A 26,490-nucleotide genomic window follows, 5' to 3' on the forward strand; every position below is an offset into this window, starting at 1 on the left:
CTACAGCCATCCTTCTAACAATTATCGACGTACGATCGTGAACTTCACGCCATCTATGAAGCTGTCAGACACTTCCGTCATATTTTTGAAGGTAAACAAGTTGCAATGTACACCGACCATGAACTGTTGCTTTTTGCTTTTCAGCAACGTACCGAACGAGCATCACCATGGCAATTTCAACGCCTAGAATTTATTGGCCAATTTACGAGTGATTTTAAACACATTTCTGGACACGAGAACATCGTTGCAGACACGCTGTCGCGCGTTGAAGCCGTTTCAACGCCGATTACCACGCACGAGCTGGTAAACGCTCAGAAGAACGATCCTGAACTACGAGGTCTTCTCGACAACGCAGCAATGTCACTACAGTGGCAACGTATTGTCTTCAACAACCATCCGGCCGCAGTTTATTGTGATGTTTCATCAGGTAAACCACGTCCGTACGTTCCTGGTCAACTTCGAAAGAAAGTTTTTGATGCGCTGCACTCTCTGGCACACCTTGGCACAAAAGGGTCTCAGAAACTAGTGAGCAAACGCTACATTTGGCCATCAATCCAGAAAGATTGTCGAGAGTGGGCAAAAGCTTGCATAAATTGCCAGCGAAACAAGATTCATCGTCACGTGTCTTCACCTCTCGCTCGTTTCGAATTGCCGACGCAATGCTTTGAGCATATTCACATTGATTTAGTCTCTTTACCAATATCTCGCGGCTACAACAAATGTCTGACGATCGCTGACAGATTTACCCGGTTTCCAGAAGCCGTCGCACTTAAAATGGAGACGCAGATACTGTCGCACTCACGCTGTTTAGAGATTGGATCTCAATATATGGTGTACCAACTAGAATAACGTCCGACCTAGGAGGAAAATTCAGATCATCATTGTTCCAATCTTTCAAGCAATTATTTGGCATAACACATTTATCAACGACGCCGTATCATCCTCAATCCAATGAATTGGTGAAATGCTTACACCGGCAACTCAAGGCTGCACTGTTGTGTCACGACGACACTTGGTATGACGCGCTACTTGTTGTCTTACTTGGTCTACGAGCAGCCTGGAAAGAGAACATTCAAGCTACCCCAGACGAGCTTTTGTACGGTGAGCCGATTCGTCTCCCAGGTGAACTACTAGCTCCGTCAAATAAACACACAAATGCCGAAAGTGTTTTACGTGATCTAAAATCATATTTCAATAACTTGGCACCGGCCAAAACCTCGCGTCATGGAGAGCGTTCTGTTTTCTGTTTCAGAGAACTCAACACTTGATCCCACGTACTGGTGCGAGTTGGACAAATTGGACCATCATTCTCAGCTCCGTATAAGGGTCCGTACAAAGTCGTCGCGTGACACGATAAATATTTTATCGTCAACTACAAACGCGCCAATACTGCAATTTCCATTGATAGAATAAAACCTGTCTATTTCGTAGCCGACACACAGAAAATTATTTTTTTTATATAATTTAAACTCTTGTTTAAATTCATTTTTTTTGTTTATTATCTATTGTATTCTCTCTAGCTAGTACTTTCCATACAACGTAGCATACTTGCTCAAATTTTTAAAATTAAATCATTAAAATTAAAATTAATAAAAGTAATAGTGAGGCAATTAATTAAAAATTAATTTATTAATAAGAATATCTTTAAACTAAATTTTAATTAATTAATTTTATTGTTCATAAAGGAAAGTTAACGTTATAAGAAATCGGTTGTATATTAATTGAATAGTAATTTTAAAAATAAAAATAAAAAATAAAAAAATTTTTTCCGTAAAATGAGATAAAACAAGAATTTTTTTACTTTTTCTTTTTTACGTTTTATTCAGTTTTTTTTTTTTTTTTTTTTCATTTCTCGGGAAAATTTTTTTTTTTTTCTCTTTGCCTTACATTTACTGAATAACTAACGCAAAAATGAAAGAAAATCCGAAAAAAATTGATTTTTTCATTTTGGTAATGATTACACAAATTAAGGAACAAAACTTGTTCCTTTAATTGTTTTGTAAAACTTTAAGCAATCGGCCCGGACAAACGGTTCAATAGATCAATCTGAAAATTTCTAGGGTTTTTGAGGGTACATTAAGCTGTAAAATTACCTGGCAACATTATTTTTTTTATCAATATTTGCAGAGTAGCGATGAGTCGACTAAAAAACCAGAAAATGGCCATTTTTTAAGGGTTTTTCAAATGGATATCAAGGATAAAAAAAAATGTTTTTTTTTTCAAATCGAAAATGGAGCTTGTAGGGAATTTATTTAAGTTACTTAAACTGTCCTTCAAATTACTGTGCGGCCATTATTTGCTGAGATATCAATATTCAAAGACAAAAGAATCCTTTTTCATTTGAAGGCTGATATCTCAGCAGCAAATTAACGTAAAGAGAAACAAAAAAAAGTAAATTGTAGCTGAATAAATTTCCTAAGCGAGCCATGAATTCGTTTTCTTTAAAAAAATTTTTCCCGGCCCCGTAGACCTTAAAGCTCTCCCTTAGATTTGTGGTTTATCTAACAAATATCAGTTGAAAGTATCGCGTTGCAGGTGCTAGTAGAGCATAAAAATCGTCATATTCTTTTCGGGTACCCGATAATCCTAAGCACGTAAAAAAAATATTCGTTTTGGTTGGACAATGGTTTTTTATTTAAAAATCTAAAGACGCTGATCTCACTCATGTTGTTGCTGTTATGATTTCTGAAATCGGGCGTCTAAAAAAATTTTGCAACGGAAAAAAATTTGTATTTATACTTATTTATAGAAATAAAAAAATAAACGAAATGTTTGCAAAAACATTCCAATAAAAATCTATCGACTTATAAAAAATATAAAAAACTTTTTTTCTGAAAACTTTTTGTTCAATCTTTTGTACTTCAAAAAATACTTAAATAAAGAGAGAAAATATCCAATATTAATTTTCCTAGGTGTAAATTAGCTGATTCGACAAAGCAAAATTTTATACGCCCTCATGTCTTTGGAACTGATCCATCAGAAAGTTGTGTTAGATATGCGTTTGATTTATGTCTTTATAAAACAGTTCAATTATGGGATCGTTATTCGAAATAACCTATTCTTTATAAAAATTCGCCGGAACATTTTATTCAAATTAATTTGTACTATCATCATCCTTTCAGTTTATTAAAACTAAAAAAATACAGTTGTCTCCCCAGAGAAGCTGATCATAGACCTCTTATAGATCTATCACAGATCGATGGTAGACTTCTCATTGATCTCGGATAGATCTACCACCAATCTATGGCAGATCTATCATTTTTTGTACGGGATTGACTGCATTCAGGCGGCGTGGGATTGAATCCCACCGCTGCTACCCATTTCAATTATATATATATATATATATAGTTGTTACGTCCAGGAGTCGTGTCGGCTTGTGATCTGCTGGCGCGAAATATTTGAATTGGACGTGACTGTAGATCTTCGGATACATGAGTTGTTCTCGAAAGCTCGCAATAACTTGCTCGTTGGTTAAAGAATAGATATATATTTAATTTATTTAGATAAAATAGAATAGTCAAAGAATTTAGTTGAAAATACACTTGAGTTTTACAATTATTATTTGACAAATAACTTTGAGTCAAAAGAATATTATAATTAATTTAAACTGGGAGTTCACTTGCGTGTACTAAATCTCACTGTTAATATTTCTGATGATGTGAGAGCGTAAGAAAGTGATGCATCTGGCCGGCTTTCTATATCTTTGCGCAAGCCAACACCCTAGAGAAAAGTGGTATAAGGTATTACGGCCTTATTCCGAAAAGTAGGAGTTTGTTATCATCGTTCGATGCTTATGTTTCTTTGAGTTTCCAGATATTTCCGGAAAAAACTAGTTTTCATTTTTCTATTCTTTTGACGTTTGTTATTTGTCGTACAATCGTTTTTGTCTATTATTATCCATCGACATTCTTTTCGAGACATCTTCAGCGATGAATAAGTATTCTAATGTATTAAAAAAATCTTATCTATTTGACTATTTTGAGATGCATGCTTATTAATATACGTTCCAAGTAAATATATTATTATGAATAGTCGGTCTTTTATTATTTAAGATTTAAAAATTGGCAGAACCATCTGATGAGTAGGCTGGAATGTAACAACGGTACAAGCCACCTTGACACCAACAGTTTGAATTGAACATATAATTTACTTATTTGTTTATATTTGTTGCACGACTCATGATGCGAAGCATCAGAGTGTGTTTTACGATCGAAAACTTGTTTTCGCCTCACTTTTTTTTAAATCAATTTCCTATAATACACAGTCAAACTGTCTTTATTAGGCGTGCGTGGTTGGTGTGGGATGCACACAAAGATTTTTTGGTATGGAAAAAATCTTAAGCCTTTTATGAGAAATATTTGAAAATGAATTCTCTAGCGATTCTGGTAGTTGAATTTTTTCTGAATTTCCCTGATTCATTTAAAGTTGCACTAGTTGTCTTATTATGTTTCTCAGGTTATGTAATTGCTGTGCCTTGTTCCATTGCTATTCTTCATTTTTATTGCGTTTTTTCTTGCTTCCGATCTCTTGAGCGAGAGCGGGACTGTTTCCTTTTCTTCTCTTTTGACAAAATAGAATTGATTATTTAACTTAAATCAATTATTTTCCGATATGTATACTTTTCACGTGTGGATTTGTGAAAACAACAAAACAATATGAAGTAAGTAACGATAAGTGCCACAGGGTACAGTGGGCGCGAAAAAATTTAAATTTAGAACTCTAAATGTTGTGGATTGGGATATAGGTGACGCTACTACACTTGTAATTACCGAGAACGAGACGTCGTAGCATAATTTAGGTTTTTAGTTGATATTGACTAAATAACGAAAATCAAAGTAAAAATGTGGATAATGATTTTTTAGGAAATTAAATTCTATAAAAAAAAGGCCTTCTTAGTTCAGTGGCTCAAGTTTTGAGTTTACGTGATATAGAGATTTTATTGATTTTGAAAATAAAATTTAAAAAAAAAAAAATTCGAGCAAATGCTTTTTAATTTTAATTTTAAATCAGTAAGTAATTTTCTCTTCATTAATTTGGTCCATTAATAAAAATACGATGGATTAAATGTGATAAGCTTCGAAAAAATTTTTACAAATATTTTATTTTCAAAATTAACGAAATCCCTATGTTACGTGCACGAAGAACTTGAGCCACTTAACTAAGAGAGCCTTTTTTGGAGAGAATCAAATTTCCTAAAAAATCGTTATCTGCGTTTTTACTGTTAATTCCATTATTTAGGCTATATCAACTAAAAATCCAAATTACTACTGAAAAAATTATTTTCAGAACGAATGCAGAGAAAACAATTGTAATCTCTGTAAAACTACTTAGGATACTTTTGAAGAGTATTTAATTACCTACAAAATGCCGCAAACGGCGGCCCAATAACTAGAAGTGCGGCTGAGCTATAGAGAATTAAAACGAAATCCTAACTTTCTTATGCATTATAAATGGAAACCCTAACGGATCCGAATTATGGGAATTACCGTAATTAATGGTTCCCAGCAGGATTACCGTATTCTACGGTAAATCACGACAATTTACCTAATTTACCGCAATTTACTGTAAACTACCGTAATTTAGGTAAAATACCATAATTTACCATAAATTACGGTAGAATACGGTAGAAAACTAAGGTAAATTATCGTAATTAACCGTAAATTGTAGTAATTTTGCTGGATACCATAAATTACCATAATTTACCGTAATTCGGATTTGCTAGGGAAAAGTTCAAAATCAAATCAAAGTACATCAAATTAAATTTAAGAGCTGATAATTTCAGGGATTCTTATCTCAATTTCTATAAGAATATTTTGAAATGGGAGCTACAGAAAAAAATGGTCGTTTCAAGCGGACTACCCTAATACGTACACGTCTTGTGTTAAAAACTCGAGTTCCACAAATTGAATTGGAACCGATCACTTTTTTTAACTTCCCGCTAAGAAAATCGACGATTTTTCACCCCGATTTGCGAAAATCGAAATTTCATCAGATGTCGACGTTTTGAGGTCCTAGGAAGCTATTCTGACTATTTTCAGAATGATGTTCGAGTACCTGTATGTATGTATGTGTGTGTGTGTGTGTGTGTGTATGTGTGTGTGTGTGTGTGTGTGTGTGTGTGTGTGTGTGTGTGTGTGTTTGTGTGTGTATGTGTCTATGTGTGTGTGTGACCGGTCTATAACTTCTTAACTAATAAACCGATTTGAATGGTTAAGGCGGCAATCGAAAGAGCTTGTTGGCCACCAACTTTTCTGAAAATTTCAGATCATTTGATCAAGTAAACTCGAAAATATTGGTGTATTACAAAAAAAAAAAAATTTTTTTTTAGTTTTTTGTTGATTTCTCAGAAACGACTTGAACGATCGACTTCAAAATCTAATCAGCTCTAGAACTTAATAAAACGCGTCGATTGTCGCCTTAGCTATCTCAATCGAATAATTTGTCCGAGAGTTATCGCGGGAGAAAGAAATGGTAAACAACGGTTTTTTGCAAATATCTTTGAAACAACTAAACTAAACAATTCCAAAATCTGATCAGCATTATAATTTAATAAAATGCGTTGATTGCCACCTGAACCATCAAAATCGAATCATTTGTCTAAAAGATATCACGGGAGAAAGAAACGATAAAAACCATTTTGTTGCGAAATTCTTTGAAACAACTGAATTAAACAATTCCAAAATCTGATCAGCCGTAGAATTTATTAAAACACGTCGATTACCACCGCAACCATCAAATCGGGTCATTTGTCTAAACAGTGTCGTGGTAAAAAGAAATGGTGAAAAACGGTTTTTTGCAAATATCTTATAACTAACTGAACCAAATAATTTAAAAATCTGATCAGCTTTAGACTTCATCAAAACGGGTAGATCGTTACTTCAAACATAAAAATCATTTATCATAGAGATCATTTATCATAGAGATCATTTATCAAAGAAATATCGTGAGAGAAAAAAATGCTAAAAACGGTTTTTTCCAAATATCTTTAAAACGAGTAAACCAATCGATTTCAAATTTCAATCAGCTCTAGAATTCAACAAAATGCGTCGATTGCAATATTAAATGTTTAAATCGGTTGATTAGTTCAAAAGACATCGGCGTCAAAATGTTGAAAAAATAACATTTTATTATTTTTTACGGATAAGTCATAATATTATGACAGAGTGTTTAGCTTGCCAAGTCTGGTCGCACCTAAGTATTATAGACGAATATTAGGGTGCCACTAGAAGATGGTCTCGGCCTTCCAGAACCGGATGTTAATTTAAATTTTATTTAGAAACTCAGGGTCGTTTGTAAATTTTACATTTTGTGAGAGAGGAGAGGAATAGTGAACAGGCTGAAATAAATTTATTTATAACTGTAATTTCCAATTTCTTATTAATTAAGCACCTTGCTTATTATTTATTTACCTTTTTCATTAACAACTAATAATCTTATGACAAACTATGCTTATGACAAACCAAACTTATGACAAACTGAATTTTATTACGTCTCCCGAACGTTTTCCACACTCCCACACACACTCTCGTAAAAAAAACCGTCCACCGGACGTTAAACCTTATTTTCCTCAATTTCTACTTTAAAAAACCGTCCACAGGACGTTAACCCGCATTTCTTATTTCCTAGTGTCCACCGAACATATCTTAAACCTAACTTAAATTTTTGTCCCCCGGACCTAAATCACAGACACAGTTTCTTTTAATTAACATTAATTTGCCTCTATTTAAGACTCTACTTCCATTTTGAACTTTTAATATCATCACATGTGATGAGTGCAAAAGATTGCAATCTTTTCACCCAAAATTTTATGACTCTAATTCAACTAAATTTCACTCCCTTAATTTCCAATTAACTAACTGATTTTACACAAATTAATTAATTAATTAATTTTTCCTTATAATTTTTCACTAATAATTTTCCCACTAGTTAATTTGCCACTATTCTTAGACATTAATTTACTTCACAATAAAATAATCCGTTTCTTTCCATTTTACTCAATAACAATTTATCAAAATTCTAGCGTCCTTTTTATGACTTCATTTTATTTAGATATTTTAATTAATTAACTTATAATTAATTGATAATTAAATTACGACTAGAATTACGTTATGAATTGATTAGAAATTCGGCCATTGAATTGGCGTCACTTGGGTCCTGAATTTTACTGACGAATTCGAGTAAATTAAAATTCTTTATGAATTAATTCAGCCACTGGAATAAATTCCGGCCACAATTAATTTACTGACGTTATCGAATAATTTATTTAATTAATTATTTACGCGGGAAACTTATTTTATTCCAGCCAAAGGCCTCGAATAAAATAATTCAGAGTTATAGACACAATATAGCGGATAAGAGCGGCGTGACAACTTTTGAGAAGACGAGGCGCGTGGTTTAATGCAGAGCAAGAAATATTTAAACATTTATTTCAATATATTTTTAAACTAAAATAATTTTAAATTTTTATTTGGGACCGACCATAAATTTTATTTTATTTTACTTTACGTTTTTACTTAATCCATCTATTCATGTAAACATCTGGCGACAAATTGTTTTACTATTTAAATTTTGTAGTTTACTCAAGTTTTTTCCCTTATCCTTGAAATCTTTTAAGTTTATATTTTTTTTTATCCTTTAAGTACCTTTCCTATTTTATTGCCCTTCACATCTTGTCACAACATGGACGAAACTCGTCATCTGGATCTACCACTTCCACTGTCCTTCTCATCCCTTCAAATTTCCTTCTTAAACACACCTACTACCTAATTAGCATAAATTTTCACCAATCAACTTAACACTACATTCCCCAAACCCGAAAATTATCCTGCCCTCTGTCCTGCAAGAGTGGTACATCGGTACGATGACCAACGACAGAATTATTACTAAGACAACTATCTATCTATCGAGTCGGTCACCAAACTTATCAATTAAAATTTTTTGTAACTTAGTGCGGAGTAATAAAGAAAACCCAGAAAATCAAATTCATAGATTTCATCCATATTATAAAATATCACCTTTCTTATTTAATCGTCCAATCATCACAAATCAATTATTATCCAGTATCAAAACATTTATCAATAACAAAATTAATCTAATTTAGATATCTACATTATGGTAAAACATAATGCAGAATAAACATAGTTGTAATGGCCAACGGCCTACAACTTCTAATTTATATACGCGAGAACCAACGGAAAGATATTACTTAAATTAATTATAATTAATTCTGCCATTGGAATATAAATTCTGGCCTTAATTAATTATAATTTTATTTTGATGAATTTTACAGCAGCAACCCGATGAGACTTGTAGCTGATGTCCGGCTATTCCTCCAACTGTCGTCCAGTTTTTCTTACAGGTAAATCTGCTCTTCTGGTTCACGATTGTCCGGTTTGTCCTCGCTCTAAATTATTAAGGTCCTCGTCTTGCCTCGGATAGAATGGTGTAGATAAATTCAATCTTGTATTTAATGCGTCTAATCACTAGTCGTCCACTTCACTTAGTCGTCCAACTAACTCTCTCTCGATTTTTGGCACTGCACTCCCTTATAACTCTTCGATTCACCCCCGGAAAACTCATCCCTACTAAATTAATTAGCCAAAGAGAGGGACGGATGTTCGGGTCTCACTGATTAGCGACACCTGGTGACATGTCGAATCACTCAATTTAATAAACCGGGTTATAGTCAGGACCCGTTATCGACCGTGGACAAATCCAAATTTAGATCTTAATAAATAGTTATTGGTATCTATTTTACCCTGTTACAATATAATGTACTAGAATATGTCCAAAATCATACCAACCCTTCGTCTTTATGGTCTCTTTCGATCCCCATATAATTTCATCAAACTCGTTCTTTAGTTTAAATCATATTATCAACAAAAAAGTTTTAAAAACTCAGTCTTTAATATTTTTTGCGGATATTTGATATATTATTGCTCTGATCTGAGTTAAAACTCATTTAAACCTTTATTTTTATTACTGACATTGATTTCTACCTCAATTTTTTTATTTTATTGAACATAATCAGAACTAAAAATTAAAAAACCGCATGTTCATTAATGATTTTCGATTTTTAAATTTTCAAACTTTAACATAAAACGTAACTTGTTAGAGCTTCAAAGACTCATGAAAAAACAATTGCATGTAAAAGCATTTTCAAGCTCGAAGAGCTCAAAAATGTATTCACACTTATGTTTTCGAGCGAAGAGCTCGAAAACAGCGGGAAGATTTGAGGCTGCCCCACAGGGCCAACCGACGCCTAGATTTTTTTTTTAATTTTACATTTTCATAGCGGGGAGTTGTAAAGTTAAAATCTTTTGATTTAGCAAAAATTTACTGGTAAATTTTTGGGTCTTGAACTTAAATCACCTGATAGAATTTTTTATCTGACTCCAGGATTTCTCTCTCATATATTTTTTTTTCCAGAGAGCACCAAGTATTGAATTAGATGTAACGAGTAAACATGGTTCACTTAGCTTTGAATATAGTGATAATGAGTACGAGGGAACAATTGGAATCGAATGGAGTAAAGCTAATCTCGGTAAGTAAATTACTATTTTAAATCAAAATTAATTTTCAAAAAATTAATAAATTTATTTTATATTAAATCGTTTTAAGGAGGTGAATGCGTTTTCTGGGAATTGTGTGGTCGTGAAGATTTTCTAACATCCTATCATCATGTTCTTTCATTTCAATTATCTGCAGTACATCTCATAACAATAAGTCTTCGGGAACCGCTTACTGTTCAGTTACAGCAAGCGCGATTTTGGTTGCGTTTTATTATGGACAGAATTCCACCTGATAATATTGGTATTGATCATTTGTAATACATTGAATTAGTTTTTTTTTTATCTTTAATATAGCCAAATTTTATAGTGCCAAAAATACTGCATAAATATATTGTATCTATAGGATACGTAATTTATAAATATTAACAAATGTAACAGATGCAATTTAAGTCTGGAAAATTGCATGACTGACATGTTGAGAGTAATGCACTACCTCAAACGCTTCGCGTTATGAAGCGTGTAATAATATGATATTTTTATTGTGTAAAAGCGGTGACTCTTTCAAATTGTACATCTTACCCGGGAAAAAATGATTTTGCCTAATCATATATAATGATCAGGGCCAGGGACTTCGTGTGGAAGGGGAAATACTAATACACGTAAAAAACAAAAAAAAAAAATAAAATAAGTGCGATCGGCAATATTCGTTAATCAGTGATGTTCAGGTTTAATAACGACAAAGTTCAAATGATTGAAACCTGTCAAAATCACATGTGAAAAAATCTAACCCTGCTACCCAATGCATACAGGTGATGTTAGTACGCAAATTATTCGAAAACACATGCTGGTTGCGTGTTTGTGTGTGTACGTGTGCGTGAGATTGGTATGTGTCTGTGTGAGAGAGAATACCCTCGCAGATTTGAATCACGGTGGAAACACGGTGGGTTTGTTCCATTTTACCACTGTGATTACGCGGTGTATCCACCGTGATTCCACGATGGCTTGACCACTCTGTATACACGGTGTTTCCACTGTGATTTCGCGGTGGATACACCGTGGAACCATGGTGGTGAAATAGCACAAAGCCACCGTGGAATCACGTTGGATACACCGCGTAATCACAGTGGAAACACCGTGTATACAGAGTGGTCAAGCCACCGTGGAATCACGGTGGATACACCGCGTAATCACAGTGGATACACTGTGTATACCCGGTGGTAAAATGGAACAAACCCACCGTGTAACCACCGTGGATCCACGGTGTTTACACTTCCACGGTGTTTCCACCGTGATTCAAATCTGCGAGGGTACAATTTTGACAAATAACATTTCAAGAATAAATTAACCGATTGAGAGACGTAGCACAAAGTTCAAAAGGTCCATTGAGACTTAGATCTCATTAGATTTTAATGTCAATCAGTCGTGTGGTTTCAAAGTTATTGAAAATATGAAAATAAAAAAAACAAATTTATAGGTTTCGGAAAATAATTTTCAGTTGTTCTAACCTTTCGATTTCTTGAGCTTGATCTATGTTACTATCTGCCCGGTCATGACAAAACGACGTATCTCAAAAATTATAGTTTCGAGAAAATAACATTTAAAGTTTTAACAGAATTTAAGTACAATTTAACAGAAAAATTAATTTCTGTCATGACAAAACGCTGTAACTCAAAGAATTAAATTTCTAATGCAAAAAAGATACGTTTTTTTTTCATTTTTTTTATACGCACATTTGATCAATATTATTGGCGTAATTAATTAAATTAGTAAAATTTTGATGATACCCTATTATTAAGTGACACTAAATAAACCTATTTAGCTTTGTTACGACAAAACAGCGTATCTCGAGATACGTCGTTTTGTCATAACAGGGCAGCTATATACATATATATAATTATAAACATATTTTCCAGAGATTAATAACAAGAAAAAAAGTAGGAAGGAATTTAAGACAAAAAATAAGACAAAATTTAAAACAGGATAAGATAGAAGATAAGACGAAAATTAAGACAGAATATTAAAGAATAGGTAAAACAAAATTCGCGACTACGAGTAAGATAAAAAATTAAACAAGAATAAAGATACAAAGTAAGACAAAATTCAAGACTAAAAATAACACAAAATCCAAGACTAAAGATACTATAAAAAATAAGACAAAAGTTAAGAAACAAAGTAAGACAAAATTCAAGACTAAAAATAAGATAAAAGTTAAGACATAAAGTAAGACAGAATTCAAGACTAAAACTGAGATAAAAAATAAGACAGAAGTTAAGACAAAATTCAAGACTAAAATAAGAAAAGGCCATTCGGCAGCCGAAATGGAAGTAGATTTCTCATTATTTAATTTTTTTCACTATTCAAATAAAAGTTGATAATGAAATAAAATTTTTTTTTACATTTTCTTAAAAATTCTCAAGATTATATAACAAAAAAATCAAAAAATTATAAGTATAATGCCAAAAATTGAAGCTAACTAAATGAGCTTCAGAAGAATTTTTGATAATAATGCACTATATGTTTTGATTTGACGTTATTTAAAGATACGTATGCATATATTCTAACTATCGGACCAATGGTATTCCGGACTCCATTCGAAAAATTATGATAGATTATGGTTTTAATGCTCGAAAATTCTACCATAAGGACAAAGGCGATAATTTGCTTTCAATAAAATATTCTAAGATTCAAAATTGATTGTGATACATCAAAGTGTCATACTTGAAATTAGTACTAATGTTTGAAATAAAAAGCCTATTAGAATATCAAACGACGAGTAGATATAGAGAATATTATCATCATAACTAATGTTAATCTTGTTATTGATATATCATATCATTTATACACTGTCGATAAAACAAAATTGTTTATACCCACTGAATTAAGATGTTTAGATTTTATAAGTGTCACACTGCGATAATATGAATTTGAGTAGCTCCATGAATTTACTAAGAAGTAGGAAAACTAATGCAATAGCAAAATTTCATTAAATGAATGGTAAAATAAGTAATTTCAGTGGTCTAGGCATATATATAGGCATGGAAATTAAAGCTTATTTGAAGAGCTTTCAGATGAATTTGATATAAAGTCGATAAGTTATCACATTCAAAAGATATTGAAGGAAGAATGAGTGAAAATATGAATTTTGGACATTTTGAAAACTTAAAAATGCTATAACTTCTAAACTAATCGATCGATTGAGCTCATTTTCAAACTTGAACAAGGTAGTCACCCATAAAATACGTATACTAAGTTTCAAGGTGATCGGTTTGAAATTGTGGCTATAATCAAAGTGAAAACCTTCATAAAATCAGTTTTTATAATATTTTGTAAATGTTCAAAACCATTTATCTGCTAGAAAAAATGGTCAAATCAATGAGCTGTATAGTCAAAATTGTAGGCAATCGAACGAGCTTTCACATAGACCAAACGAAAATAACCTATCTCTTTTCGTTTAGAAGTTACATCCAGTTAAAGCGGCAAACAAATTTTTTTTGAAACTTTTACAAAATTTTAATTAACCATAACTTCTAAACTTATTGGCCGAATTGGCTCATCTTCGAACTCATCCAAGGTAATCGTCCATAGAATAAGTATACTAAGTTTCATTAAAATCGGTGTAGAATTGCGGATGCTATCGTTGGAGAACGGCGCGTTATATTGTATATACATATATATATATTACGATAAATAATTGATCAGAATTACAAAAACAATTAGTTATATATTAAACAGAAAATCAATTGCTCGTTATCACAAAAAAAAAATATTGGTTGCAAACAAAATATAAATGTGCCAGTATCGGCTTGACTCGATATAAACGAAATTAAAATTGCTCGTAGAAGAATACTTGATCAAAACACAAAGTCAGTTCGGTTGTCGAAATAAAATAAACTTATTTTATTTTTCTCACAGAATACTTGACGAATGACGTCAGAGTATTGTAAACGGCAAGACTCTACTGCCGTACGAATGAGACACGGATAATCCGTAATTCTCAGAATTGCTCGATGAAATAAAATAAAATATAAAATAATATTTTATTTCGGTAACGCGTTAAATTTCACTATCACACAGTTATTACGCGTAATTAATTAATAAATTATTTAATTATACGAACGCGGTTCACTTGTTCAATAATCCAATCACATAAACACTTTGTTCAAAATCGCGCCGATGCTTCGGCTTGTTCACAGTCGTCGGTTTATTGTTCACTCGAAATTTATTTGTCGCGATTAATTGTTCAAACTCGGATTGATCTTAACAGTCGTAATTCAAATTGTTCATACGTCGGAATCGAAATTGGTCGTTTGATTGGGTCGAATTGTTCAAATAAAAAAAACGTGGCCGTTCCGTTCGGCGTCTATCCCGGATCTTTTGTTTCAATCAATACGTCGGGTCGATTGCTCGGTCAAAGTCGGAATGGTGATCATAGATGTCACCAAAAGTTGCTCACCGGGTACTTATTTATTATATTTGAATATTTTAAAACCACGGGTCGATGTCGAATTTTTCATCATGTTACAATATATATATACATATATATATTGTAACGGGTTTTTCACCACCGGGGATCTGTTCTGGGGCTGTTTTGGGTCAAGCATCTACGAAATCTCGGACGAAGCCTCTGCGGCCTCTTTATCTGACTAGCAATGAAGACTTACAAGATACTCTCACTTAATTCTGGGTGCAAGAGGAAGTTCCAACTACATTAGAGACACACCTCAATTCAGCTGAGTCAGGATGTGAAGAGCATTTCAATACTCCACATTATCGTGACGGTTCAGGTCGCTATGTTGTACGACTACCTTTCAATTCCGACGTCTCACGGCTGGGTAATTCAAAATTCACCGCACAACGATGCCTTCAATGTCTTCTCAAACGACTTGCCTCTGACTCAACCCTTCAAGAGCGTTACATCAAATTCCTTCAAGAATATGACCTTGAACATATGATTGCTTCACATCAGGGAAACTCAACTCAGCCGATTGCGCTTCTCGGGGCTTAAGCACTTCTCAACTCATTGAACACGCATTGTGGTGGACTGGGCCACCATGGCTCTCTCAATCTCCGGAATTCTGGCCATCAGCGGTAGCGCCATCTCAAGAAGATGACTTGGAAGAAAGACCAGACATTTCACTCTCGGTAACGTCTCCACCAGTAGTATGGGATTTCATCGACTTACCTCAAGTCAAATCCTTTAATAAAGGCCTTCCGAAACGACCCAGAATCACTGCAATTTGTCAGAGAGCCATCTCAAGATTCACAAGAGTTCCGAATTCTAGCTTAGCCATTTCACCAATCAATCCAGCTGACTTAGAAGCCGCTAAGCAGTTCTGGATACGGGAAACTCAACAAGCATATTTCTCTTCAGAAATAAAAACGATACTAGCTGGCAAAAGACTTCACAAGAATCATGCTCTCTCTCGACTGACCGCAATAGTTGACCATACTGGTATATTGCGAGTTGGAGTTTGTCCCCAGAATTCTCAACTGTTCGAGGACAGTAAACACCCAGCGATACTGCCCCGGCATAGTTAACTCTCAGATCTCATCATCGCAGATGCTCACTCAAGAACTTTTCATGGCGGCACTCAGTTCTCTATTAGTTATCTCACGTCAGAAAGACGTTCTAGATCATCGGTGGCCAAGCTCCAATCAAATTATTCATTCAGAGATACCTCGTGTGCGCTCGGATACGTGAGGTTCGAGCTCAACAACTCATGGCTCCACTCCCGACTTCTCGAGTAACACCATCTCTAGTGTTCGAAAACACTGGAGTAGACTATGCAGGTCCTATCGCATTTAAAACATTTCAAGGACAAGGTGCGAAAAGCTTCAAAGGCTGGATTGCAGTCTTTGTCTGTTTCACGACCTCAGCAATGCATCTAGAAGCAGTTTTAGGCTACTCAGCAGAAGGATTTCTTAAAGCCTTTAGACATTTCAGTCGTCGTGGAATTTGCAAGACTCTTAGAGGTGATTGCGGCACAAATTTCAAAGGTGCTGACGCTATTCTCAGAGATTTATTTTGACAATCAACAAAGGAATCTCAAGAGCTTCAACGTATTCTCGCCAACGATGGCTTCAAGTGGGTTTTTAATCCACCTGGTGCGCCTCATATGGGTAGCAAGTGGGAAGCAGCGGTCAAGTCCGTAAAACATCATTTGCAACGAACCATCTCAGATACTCTTCTCACTTTCGAAGACTTTTCCACATTTCCTGCCTAAGTGGAAGCAGTATTCAACTCACGACCTCTCAGTGCTCTATCAAACGATCCTGAAGACATCTCAGCCTTAACGTCAGGACATTTCATTCGTGGAGAAGCTCTAGCTACAATACCAGAACCATCGTTATCCTTTGTATCGGAATCAAGACTGTCACATTTTCAAAGAATTCAAGAACGATTTCAGAAATTCTGGGATAGATGGTCGACAGAATGTCTTTAAGCTCATCAGTCGATCTCTAAATGGCAAAAAACTCAAGACAACATTCAAATGGGCTCATTAGTACTTTTCACCCACAAGCGATTTCCACCATCAAAGTGGCTTCTCGCTCGGGTCCTTCAGCTCCATCCTGGTAGAGATGGATTGTTTCGAGGGGTGACCGTCAAAACAGCTACCTCGACTCTTACTCGACCGATTGTCAAGCTCGCTCTACTGCCAATTTCTTCTCATCAAGATGACTCGCAAGAAGAAGATTCGAATTCCTCACATGGTTGCGGAATTGGGGGGAAGAATGTTCAAAAGTAAGTCATCAACTTTACGCGGACCATGGAGAAACACCGTAACTTATTAACTTCGCGCGGACCATGGAGACAGACTGCTCGGTCTTTACGCTGCAAAGCATGGCAATTGCAAAATCGAGCTTCTCCCGCCTCAATCGAGACTTCTCATTGGCCAGTTCTTAAGTTTTCCCCTTCTCCTCAAAATCCAGCCATCTCATTGGAGCGCAGATACCAATTTTTCCCACTCCGCGGAGAACATTCTAGAACCCGACTCTCGGGTATAAAAAGAGGGACGCTCAGAGCGGCAGCGCATTCATTCCTGACTAGTTATACTGTAAGGAACTCTTCAGATAGCAAGCGAGGCCATCAGCTACCAACCAACCTAACCCTATTCAAGTGTGCAAGCTTGAATAGTCTCCAGATACATCTCTATAACAATCAGTTCTTTTTAGAACTACGCTTTAAGTTGGCTCATCTCTTTTCAGAGCTATTCAACTAGACCTTGTCTAAACGTAAGACTTCTTAATCTTCAACGGTAATTTTCAGGACCTCACAACTGCAACTCTCACGTAAAACGTAAAAAACTCAAACGGTTTTTTTTTAAGACCAAACCGACCTTTTTCTAGGCCACCATATTTTTAACGTAAGATTCACTTTAGTACACGAACTATCCACCGGCAGACTCCTCACTTAACACATAGCAATTTCTTAATAAATATCATCCTGTGCAGATTTGTGAATCACAAAGTTTCGTGAAATAATTAGGATACGCTCATATAACGTGACATTATTCGAAAAAACTGATTTTATAATGATTCATAAATTTTATGAAGTCGATGAAATTTTCTAATTTACCGCATTCATAAATCTTATAAAGTATACAAACTTTTTGAAAATTTCTGGAAATAGGCTAACAATACCATTAGTGGGACAGTTCAGGGGATTTTGAAGTTTCAATAATGGATTTAGTTATAAAAATCCGAGATATTAACTTGAAAAATTTTCATTTAAGTTTGAAAAATTTCAACCTCTCACTTATATAATTAACTAAAACAAGTGTTTATTGTCTTGTTGTTAGTGGGTATACCACTATTGGTCTCGTCACCATATAAACAATTATATAATCAAATATACTACAAATAAGAAAACAATCATTTATTTGATGTCTTTAATTTTCTTACGGTTAATTTTATCTAAATAAACACAATCAACCTCGTCTTTTAAGTGGACGGATTTTTGCAATAACGTCTTAAGTCATGAGGTTAGTTAAGACGTTATTGCAAAAATCCGTCCAAGTGTGGGATTCAGCACAGTAAGTTACAGATCAGGCATCAAATTCAAAAGTCTCGGGATCGAGTCTACACGTCAGCGGAATGTTTTTTTTTTTTTTTTATTTCGTAATCATATTTGTGGATACATCATGGAACCATGGTGGTTACACGGTTAGAACATCGTGGGCACATTGTGAAATCACGGTGGTGAAATGGCACAAACCCACCGTGTACCCACCATGTATCCATCAAGATTCCACGGTGTTTTCACGATGTTTCCACCGTGATTTAAAACCACCAGGGCTTTTATGTTCAAACATACTTGGAATCAATCAGTTCAGCGACTTTAAATTTATTGGAAAAAAACCGTTCTTTACCATTTTTTTTCCCACGGTGTTTCTTGAACAAATGATCCGATTTTAATGGTTAAGGAGGCAATCGACTTATTTTATTGAATTCGAGAGCTAATTGGAATTTGAAATCGATCGATTTAATTATTAAGACTCAATATTGATTCTACCAGCTATATGTCCCGTATAAAATTTGTATGAGTATAAATATTTTACTGTAATGATGTCTTTATATCGCAAGTGTATCAAGAAAAAAGTTATTTAGATTGACTTAGTTCTCAATGCCACACTTAGATTTGATCAGATTTCATCGATACATAATTTATAATTCAATGTGGTTATGCCTAAGTAAGGACTTAAAAGAACATTAAAGAACTATCAAGATGTTGAATTTCTTTTTGAGAATTCTAAAGTTTCATTAAAAACAATAAAGTTGGAGAATTTTCAGAGCTACGGACATCTATGATAGTCTTACAAAATTTAATTATATTTAAATTATTTTATTTTGGGCATCCGTACGGTTCAATCTGCAAGAGGTTCAATAACATTTTTAATTTATAGGATTTGCCGGGAAATTTCTTGATCTAAAAGTTATTCTGGTTGGCACATATGCTCCCGAGCCACAAGCACCAAATGTAAATCGTACAAATTTTCTTGCTCCGTTAATACCATTTTTAAATGAATTTAAACCAATATTGGGAGATGAACCATTGATGGTAGCTTTGGATGCAACAAATTGTTCAAATCCAGGAGTAAAGTTGTTACGTTCATATTTAACTAACGCTCGTGCAGGATTTCTTGAGGTAAAGTAATTTCATTATTATTTGCAAAATTAAACTTTTGCTCATCCACAAAGTGTATCAATTAAATATCCCTGGCGGTTTTGAATCACCCTGGTAACACCCTGGGAGTGGAAACACGTCGGAATCACGGTGGATCCAGGGTGGTTACACGGTGTGTTTGTGCCATTTTATCACCGTGTATACACCGTGGAATCAGGGTAGGTACACCGTGTAACCACCCTGATTCCACGGTGTATCCACGAAGAATACGCGATGTACGTGGAATCGCGGTGGGTATACCGTGTAACCACCCCGGAATCAGGGTGGGTACACCGTGTAACCACCGTGGAATCAGGGTGGTTACACGGTGTACCCACCGTGATTCCACCGTGTTTCAAGGGTGTTTCCAGGGTGATTCAAAACCGCCAGGGACAGCTTTAGAATTCTTTTCTGATTTTTAATATTAAAAAATAATAAAAAATAAAAATAACAATTTTACAAATTCTAAAAAAATTTTCAAACACGTTCGATATTACGTGATACTATGGTACGTTTTTACAACCCGATGAAAAAAGATTTTGTCTAATCATATATGATCATGCATAATTGTCTATATATGATCAGATCCAAAAATTCGCCGGGTCTGATCATACATAACTTGATCTGTTTATATATGAACAGATATGTTCATATATGATCATGCATGAACGAATATAGTCATTTTTAGAATCTCATTTAGAATATCTGTAAATTATTAATTAAGTAATTTAATTAGGATTTATTGTCTTCATCAATTTAAATGGTTAAAATTAACTAATAAAAAAAAAAAAATATTATCCGTTGACTACGATTTTACTACGAGGTCACCCGTCCAATTAATGTCCCACGCCGATGCTGCTTAATTTTGGTTATCGATGGATTGTAGTCTGATCCTCTAGTCTGTTGTACACTTATAATTAAGAAAAGTTTATGGCATTACTTAACTTAAATAACACCGGCACACAAAAAAAAATAAGTTCTCTGTACTTTTGACGGGACCGATTTATTCCCATGTATTTTGACCCGCTGAATCCGAATCCGAGGTCCGTTTAACCCGTACACCCTCAGATTTTTAGAAAACTTTAAAAAACCTCAAAAATACACAAAAATCGACCGTTTTTTAAATTTGTAAATTTTTTTAACACTAACTAAGCATGATTTTTATGTAGTTCGGTCCTCCACATACTAACCTGAAGTTTATTTAAAACATTAGCCATTTAAAGTCTGAGTAAATTCCAAAAAACCCCCAAAAATTGCAAAGAAGCAAAAAAATTCTTAGTGTTGTGATGAAAAAAATTTTATAGGGCTAAATAAATAATTATTTTCATGTATGTTTATCTGTCACATATAATTCTTGAACATCCATGGCTCAGACATCTCTAAAATTTTAAATAAATGGCAAAAATTCCCAAAAAATCGAAAAAAATAAAATTTGGTATAACAAAAATCAATTTTTAAATCGAAATAAATAAAAGAAATCATATTGTTCGATCTGTGATATATATATAAAAAATATTTTGGCCTAAAACATAAAAAAATTTTAATATGCTTCAAAAAATTTTTTTCATCACAACACTAAGAATTTTTTTACTTTTTTGCAATTTTTTGGGGTTTTTTGGAATTTACTCAGACTTTAAATGGCTAATGTTTTAAATAAACTTCAGGTTAGTATGTGGAGGACCGAAATACATAAAAATCATGCTTAGTTAGGGTTAAAAAAATTTACAAATTTAAAAAACGGTCGATTTTTGTGTATTTTTGAGGTTTTTTAAAGTTTTCTAAAAATCTGAGGGTGTACGGGTTAAATGGACCTCGGATTCGGATTCAGCGGGTCAAAATACATGGGAATAAATCGGTCCCGTCAAAAGTACAGAGAACTTATTTTTTTTTGTGTGCCGGTGTTATTTAAGTTAAGTAATGCCATAAACTTAAGGTTGAAGTTGAGTCAAAACGACTTTAATTACCTGAATAACTTTCGAAGGAGTGAATTTAGCGAAAAATGTTAAGAAACCTTTTTTGTAGAGCATTAAATTTCCTTCGAGAATATGTATCTTGAATATAAAAAATATTAATGTTTCTAGTAGTTCCAAAAATCCAAAATAGAAATAAACAATTTAAAAAACAAATCAACATTTAAGGCACGGTTACAGGGAAACGGCTCGTTTTACGTCAATTTACTAGGAGAGATTTTTTGTAGGGAATTCAATTTTCTTTAAGAATTTACATTGTTCAAACTTTTCAGGTAGATGATTTACGAGTTTTGGGTAAAAAATGAAATTTCTGTCAAACAACTAAAAGTCGTAATGATACACCTCTTAATATCAATATTAAGGGCTCAAACTTGCACAATAATTTTGTTTTGTCGACGTATATACGTATTTTCGATGCAATTACTAAGTAAACATACTTCAATTGATCGCCCTCGCGGAATTAACGGTATTTCTACGGTATTTTCTCAGTATTTTTTAGGTTTAAGTATTATTGCGGTATACCTACGGTATAAATACGGTATGTTTGTGAATTTTTATTGCCGTATTGCTACTGTAAATAGATCAGATTTACACCTAGTTTATATAGAGAATATACGATATTCATACTGTAGTTATACCGTATTTATACTCGGGCTATACCGCATTTGTCTGATGATTATACTTTATTTATATAGTTTTAATGTCGTATTTAAACTTTGTTTTTACCGTATTTAAACGTTGGTTATACCGTATTTAAACCTTGGTTATACCGTATTCAAGCATTGGATATACTGTATTTATACGGTGATTAAACCTCATTTACACAGTGGTTAAACTGTATTCATACGATATTCACACCGTATTTATGCGGTGTTTATGCCGTATTTAGACGGTATTTATACTGTATTTATACTGTTATTATGTCTCATTAATAGGATGTTTACACTGTACACAGTTCCCTAGCGAACGATGAACTGTTTTTTTCTTTTTTGTTAGGGGGATTACTTTCCGAGAATAATTTTAGTATTTTCAACTTCCTACTGAGAAAATTGGAAATTTTCAAATATTTGGGAAGTTTTTGTTTTCAGTCTAACAATCGAAAATAAAGTATTTATAAAATGTCGATTTTTTGAAGTCATAGGAAGCTATTCTAACTAATTCCGTCGAGGAGTGGAGGTCCGTATGTCTGTATGTGTATATAAATATGTAAATTTCTCATAACTTTTGAACAAATAATCCTATCGAGACGACTCTAACGACATTTGGAAGAGTTTTGCTCAATTCGAAAGCTCTTTGAGTTAGAATTAACTCCGTTGAGTAAATTTTATGAATTAACTCTGTTCCTCAAAATGCTATGTTAAATATCGCTGGACGTGTTCAAATCAATCTTTCCGTTTAATAGATATCAAGGTCCGAAAATTCAAAAATAAGTGTTTTTAAAAATTACTTTTGGAATTCTTAATAGATCAATTTTCTTCTAAAGATTGAAATTTCTGGGTTTCAAAAACTACATCAATTGCTGTTTGATCTATTTAAATCTGTCAATCCGTTTGAAAGATAACGTGGTAAAAAAAAATAAAAATGATGTGTTTTTGTTTTTTACATCTCAAGGTTCTGAAATGAAATAAAAACAAAATTGAACTCATAACATATTTATTATTGTAATTTCTACTCCAAAAACTGTGTAAATAAATCTATAATTACAGTTTTGAACTTTCAAGTTTTAAAAAGTATAAAAAAGTTTTTTTTTAGTTCGAAGAGCTGTAAATGTACAAACTGGTATATTTTTTTAGCTAGCAGTACTCAAAATGTACAGGAGTTTTTGTTTTGAGCTCACAGAACTCAATAACGAACAAACAGGTATAATTTCGAGCGTTTTGAACTTGAAAATAGCGTCAAATGTGAGGGATGGTTTACAAGTATTTTTTAATCTTAATGTAATGAAAAATACTCGCAAATAATTAAATTTGTTTATATATTTATTTATATCACGAATTCAATAATCATCAATACAATCATAAATCTAAATTAATTTTTTTTTAATTACCAACAATATAATATAACATTTTTTCATATCTTCAAAGTAATATATGTATTTATTTTTTTCAAGAATTTTTACAATAGTTTATAAATTCACCATTAGAATATTTATTAATAATCATAATCAACAATATTAATTAATAATAATAAGCAATATTTTTTGAAAAATAATAATTTCTATTTAAAAGTAAAAATTTATTTAGATAAAAATTAAGCTTATCCGAGTTATAAAAATCTAACCGGCAGATTTGTACAAAATTCAATAAGTAAAAATTGAAACGGTACATAAAGTGTTAAATAAAAAATATTTTTCGTATACTGTTTTAATTCTGACTCTTTTGATCATCGTGCACTTGACTAATGACATAAATATCGATAATTTTACTTAAATATAATGTTTGAAACTTCTAATCAGTTTCATAACAATTAGGGATTTTCATAATATATAAAGTTTTTGAAACAGACATTTCAAAAGCTGGTTTAATTTCATCAAAATCTGTTAAAAAATCTAGAGACTCTGATCTTTTCACTTTGTAAATGTGCTTCGTGTCAAAAGCAAACCCCACAACCTCATATTTTTTTACGAAAATACCTTTTATTATTTCTTCATTAGAATTAAATTCTACCCTCGCAGATTTGAATCACGGTGGAAACACCGTGGAAGTGTAAACACCGTGGATCCACCGTAGTTACACGGTGGGTTTGTTCCGTTTCACCACCGGGTATACACAGTGTATCCACTGTGATTACGCGGTGTATCCACCGTGATTCCACGGGGGCTTGACCACTGTGTATACACGGTGTTTCCACTGTGATTACGCGGTGTATCCACTGTGATTCCACGGTGGCTTTGTGCTATTTCACCACCGTGGTTTCACGGTGTATCCACCGCGTAATCACAGTGGAAAAACCGTGTATACACAGTGGTCAAGCCACCGTGTAATCACGGTGGATACACCGCGTAATCACAGTGGTAAAATGGAACAAACCCACCGTGTTTCCACCGTGATTCAAATCTGCGAGGGTACTATTGATTCGATTACTCCGAAAAATCCATCCTTATAATATATTATAGAATCACAAAATTTCAAAGCCTTTGATTTCTGATTACAACGATATTCAACTCCATTTAATCTCATCTTACTGAAAAATTTAATATTTTCTGGGTGAAAATCTGCTTCAGTTAGTAAAGTGAGTTCATTTACTATCAGCGTACGGGTGGTCAGTTTACTTCTAAGAATTAATTCATGTTGTGATGTAACTTGACAATTTTCTATATTAATGTTAGTAGTTTTTTGGATAAAATTTTTAGTTTCTTCTGCAACATCTTGATGATGAACAGTGTCATAAATATATTTTTGCATAAAAAAACGAGTAACGACTTGATCAGCTTGAGCATGAGAACTAGTTAATAAATCCATAATTTTTTTGTTCCACGATTCAAAGACGAAAGCTAAATGTGTCCAAATGGGGCCCCAATTTTTAACATCTTGAACCAAATGCGTCAGAGCATGTATATCCGATGTCATATTGGAAATTCCAAAATATTTTTGAAATAATGAAACATACTTTTCTAATAGCTTCTCAGTTCGGTCTAATTCGGTATGTTGTATTTCTGATCGGTTTAAATAATGAATAGCTTCTGATAATACAGCGAAATGTTTAATATATTCCTTATCCAATACTTCTTCTAAACATGCAGGAGCATAATCTAACCAGTTACGCCACTCTGTTGCTTTGTAATTTTTGTAATCCTCAATAGAACGAGGTTTTCTGGCTCGACGAGATGGAGGTTTGATCGATAAAAGGATATTATTTATTATGTTTATACTGTTTGGATCACCTACGTAATAAGGGGTTTTCGTTGATGTCAATAGTAAAACTGTATGCTGCTTAACTACACCCAAGAAAATTGCATGCATAGCATCAATAACAACTCCTTTTGTTATGTTAAATGATGGCAGTGCTATTAGTGATGAAACATTTTTCACACCATTAATAATGTTACCAGTTTGAAATGCGTGCTTCATATCTTTACGCAATTCTTCATCAGTCCTTAGATTTACTGACGTGATGGGGTACACTAGTTTTCCTCGCCCTAAACTTTTGCCGGGTATATAACAATATAAACACCCATAATGACCATTATGTTATCTTAAATTGGTCACTGCCGCTTTTGCAGGAGAATCAAAACAACATGTGGTAACAATAACTTTTGAGTTAACATCAACTGTTTCAGATAATTTCCAATGTATCCCTTCGTCGTATAATGTACGCATTTCATCCATAAATGGTTCCAAGTAATTATTCATCAGTGGATGCTTTGTATCGACGTAAATTGATGAGAGCAACATATATTTTTTTCGTAGATGTGGAGGTAATTTATTTATCATTGCATAAATAGGCCACGCACTCGATTTCGATGATTTTGAAGTTTTACATCCATCGGTATTCATAGTTAGAGAGAGATTGTATATATTTTCCAATATATTTTGAGGTGAACATAGTTTTCGATACTCCGCACCATCGTAAATATCTCCTAGAGCAAAAGAGCATTTTTTTTTTTTCGATTATATCTGTATTGCAACGCTTTAATGATATTAGGATTCGTTAATAATTGTTGAATTTGCGTTTCTAACTTCATATAAATGAAGTAACCCAAATTAGATTTTGTTTTTTCAGGTCCACATAATCCGCAAGGGCAAGATTTTTGAAGTTCATTTGTTTCTTCTGACTCTGCTCCTAAATAACCATTACAAACTTTACAATAATAATAATAAGTTACATTGAAGTCATCTCGATGCAA

The 26,490-nt window shown here is 33.5% G+C and overlaps 1 protein-coding gene across 6 annotated transcripts in view; it reads left to right on the forward strand.

Annotated features, from left to right (window-relative positions):
• The window catches only part of LOC130677661 (death-associated protein kinase 1-like), a 152,067-nt gene that overhangs the window by 38,118 nt on the left and 87,459 nt on the right, over window positions 1-26,490 (forward strand). For 5 of the 6 annotated variants that reach the window (XM_057484499.1, XM_057484514.1, XM_057484493.1 and 2 more), the window contains 3 exons: window positions 10,429-10,543; window positions 10,621-10,812; window positions 19,415-19,656. In XM_057484499.1, coding sequence (XP_057340482.1) covers window positions 10,429-10,543; window positions 10,621-10,812; window positions 19,415-19,656 — 549 coding nt within the window. The remainder of the gene's footprint in view (window positions 1-10,428; window positions 10,544-10,620; window positions 10,813-19,414; window positions 19,657-26,490) is intronic. The other variant, XM_057484506.1, reaches the window with a different exon arrangement.

This window comes from Microplitis mediator, chromosome 1, assembly GCF_029852145.1.
Source record: "Microplitis mediator isolate UGA2020A chromosome 1, iyMicMedi2.1, whole genome shotgun sequence".
Classification (NCBI taxonomy): Eukaryota; Metazoa; Arthropoda; class Insecta; order Hymenoptera; family Braconidae; genus Microplitis; species Microplitis mediator.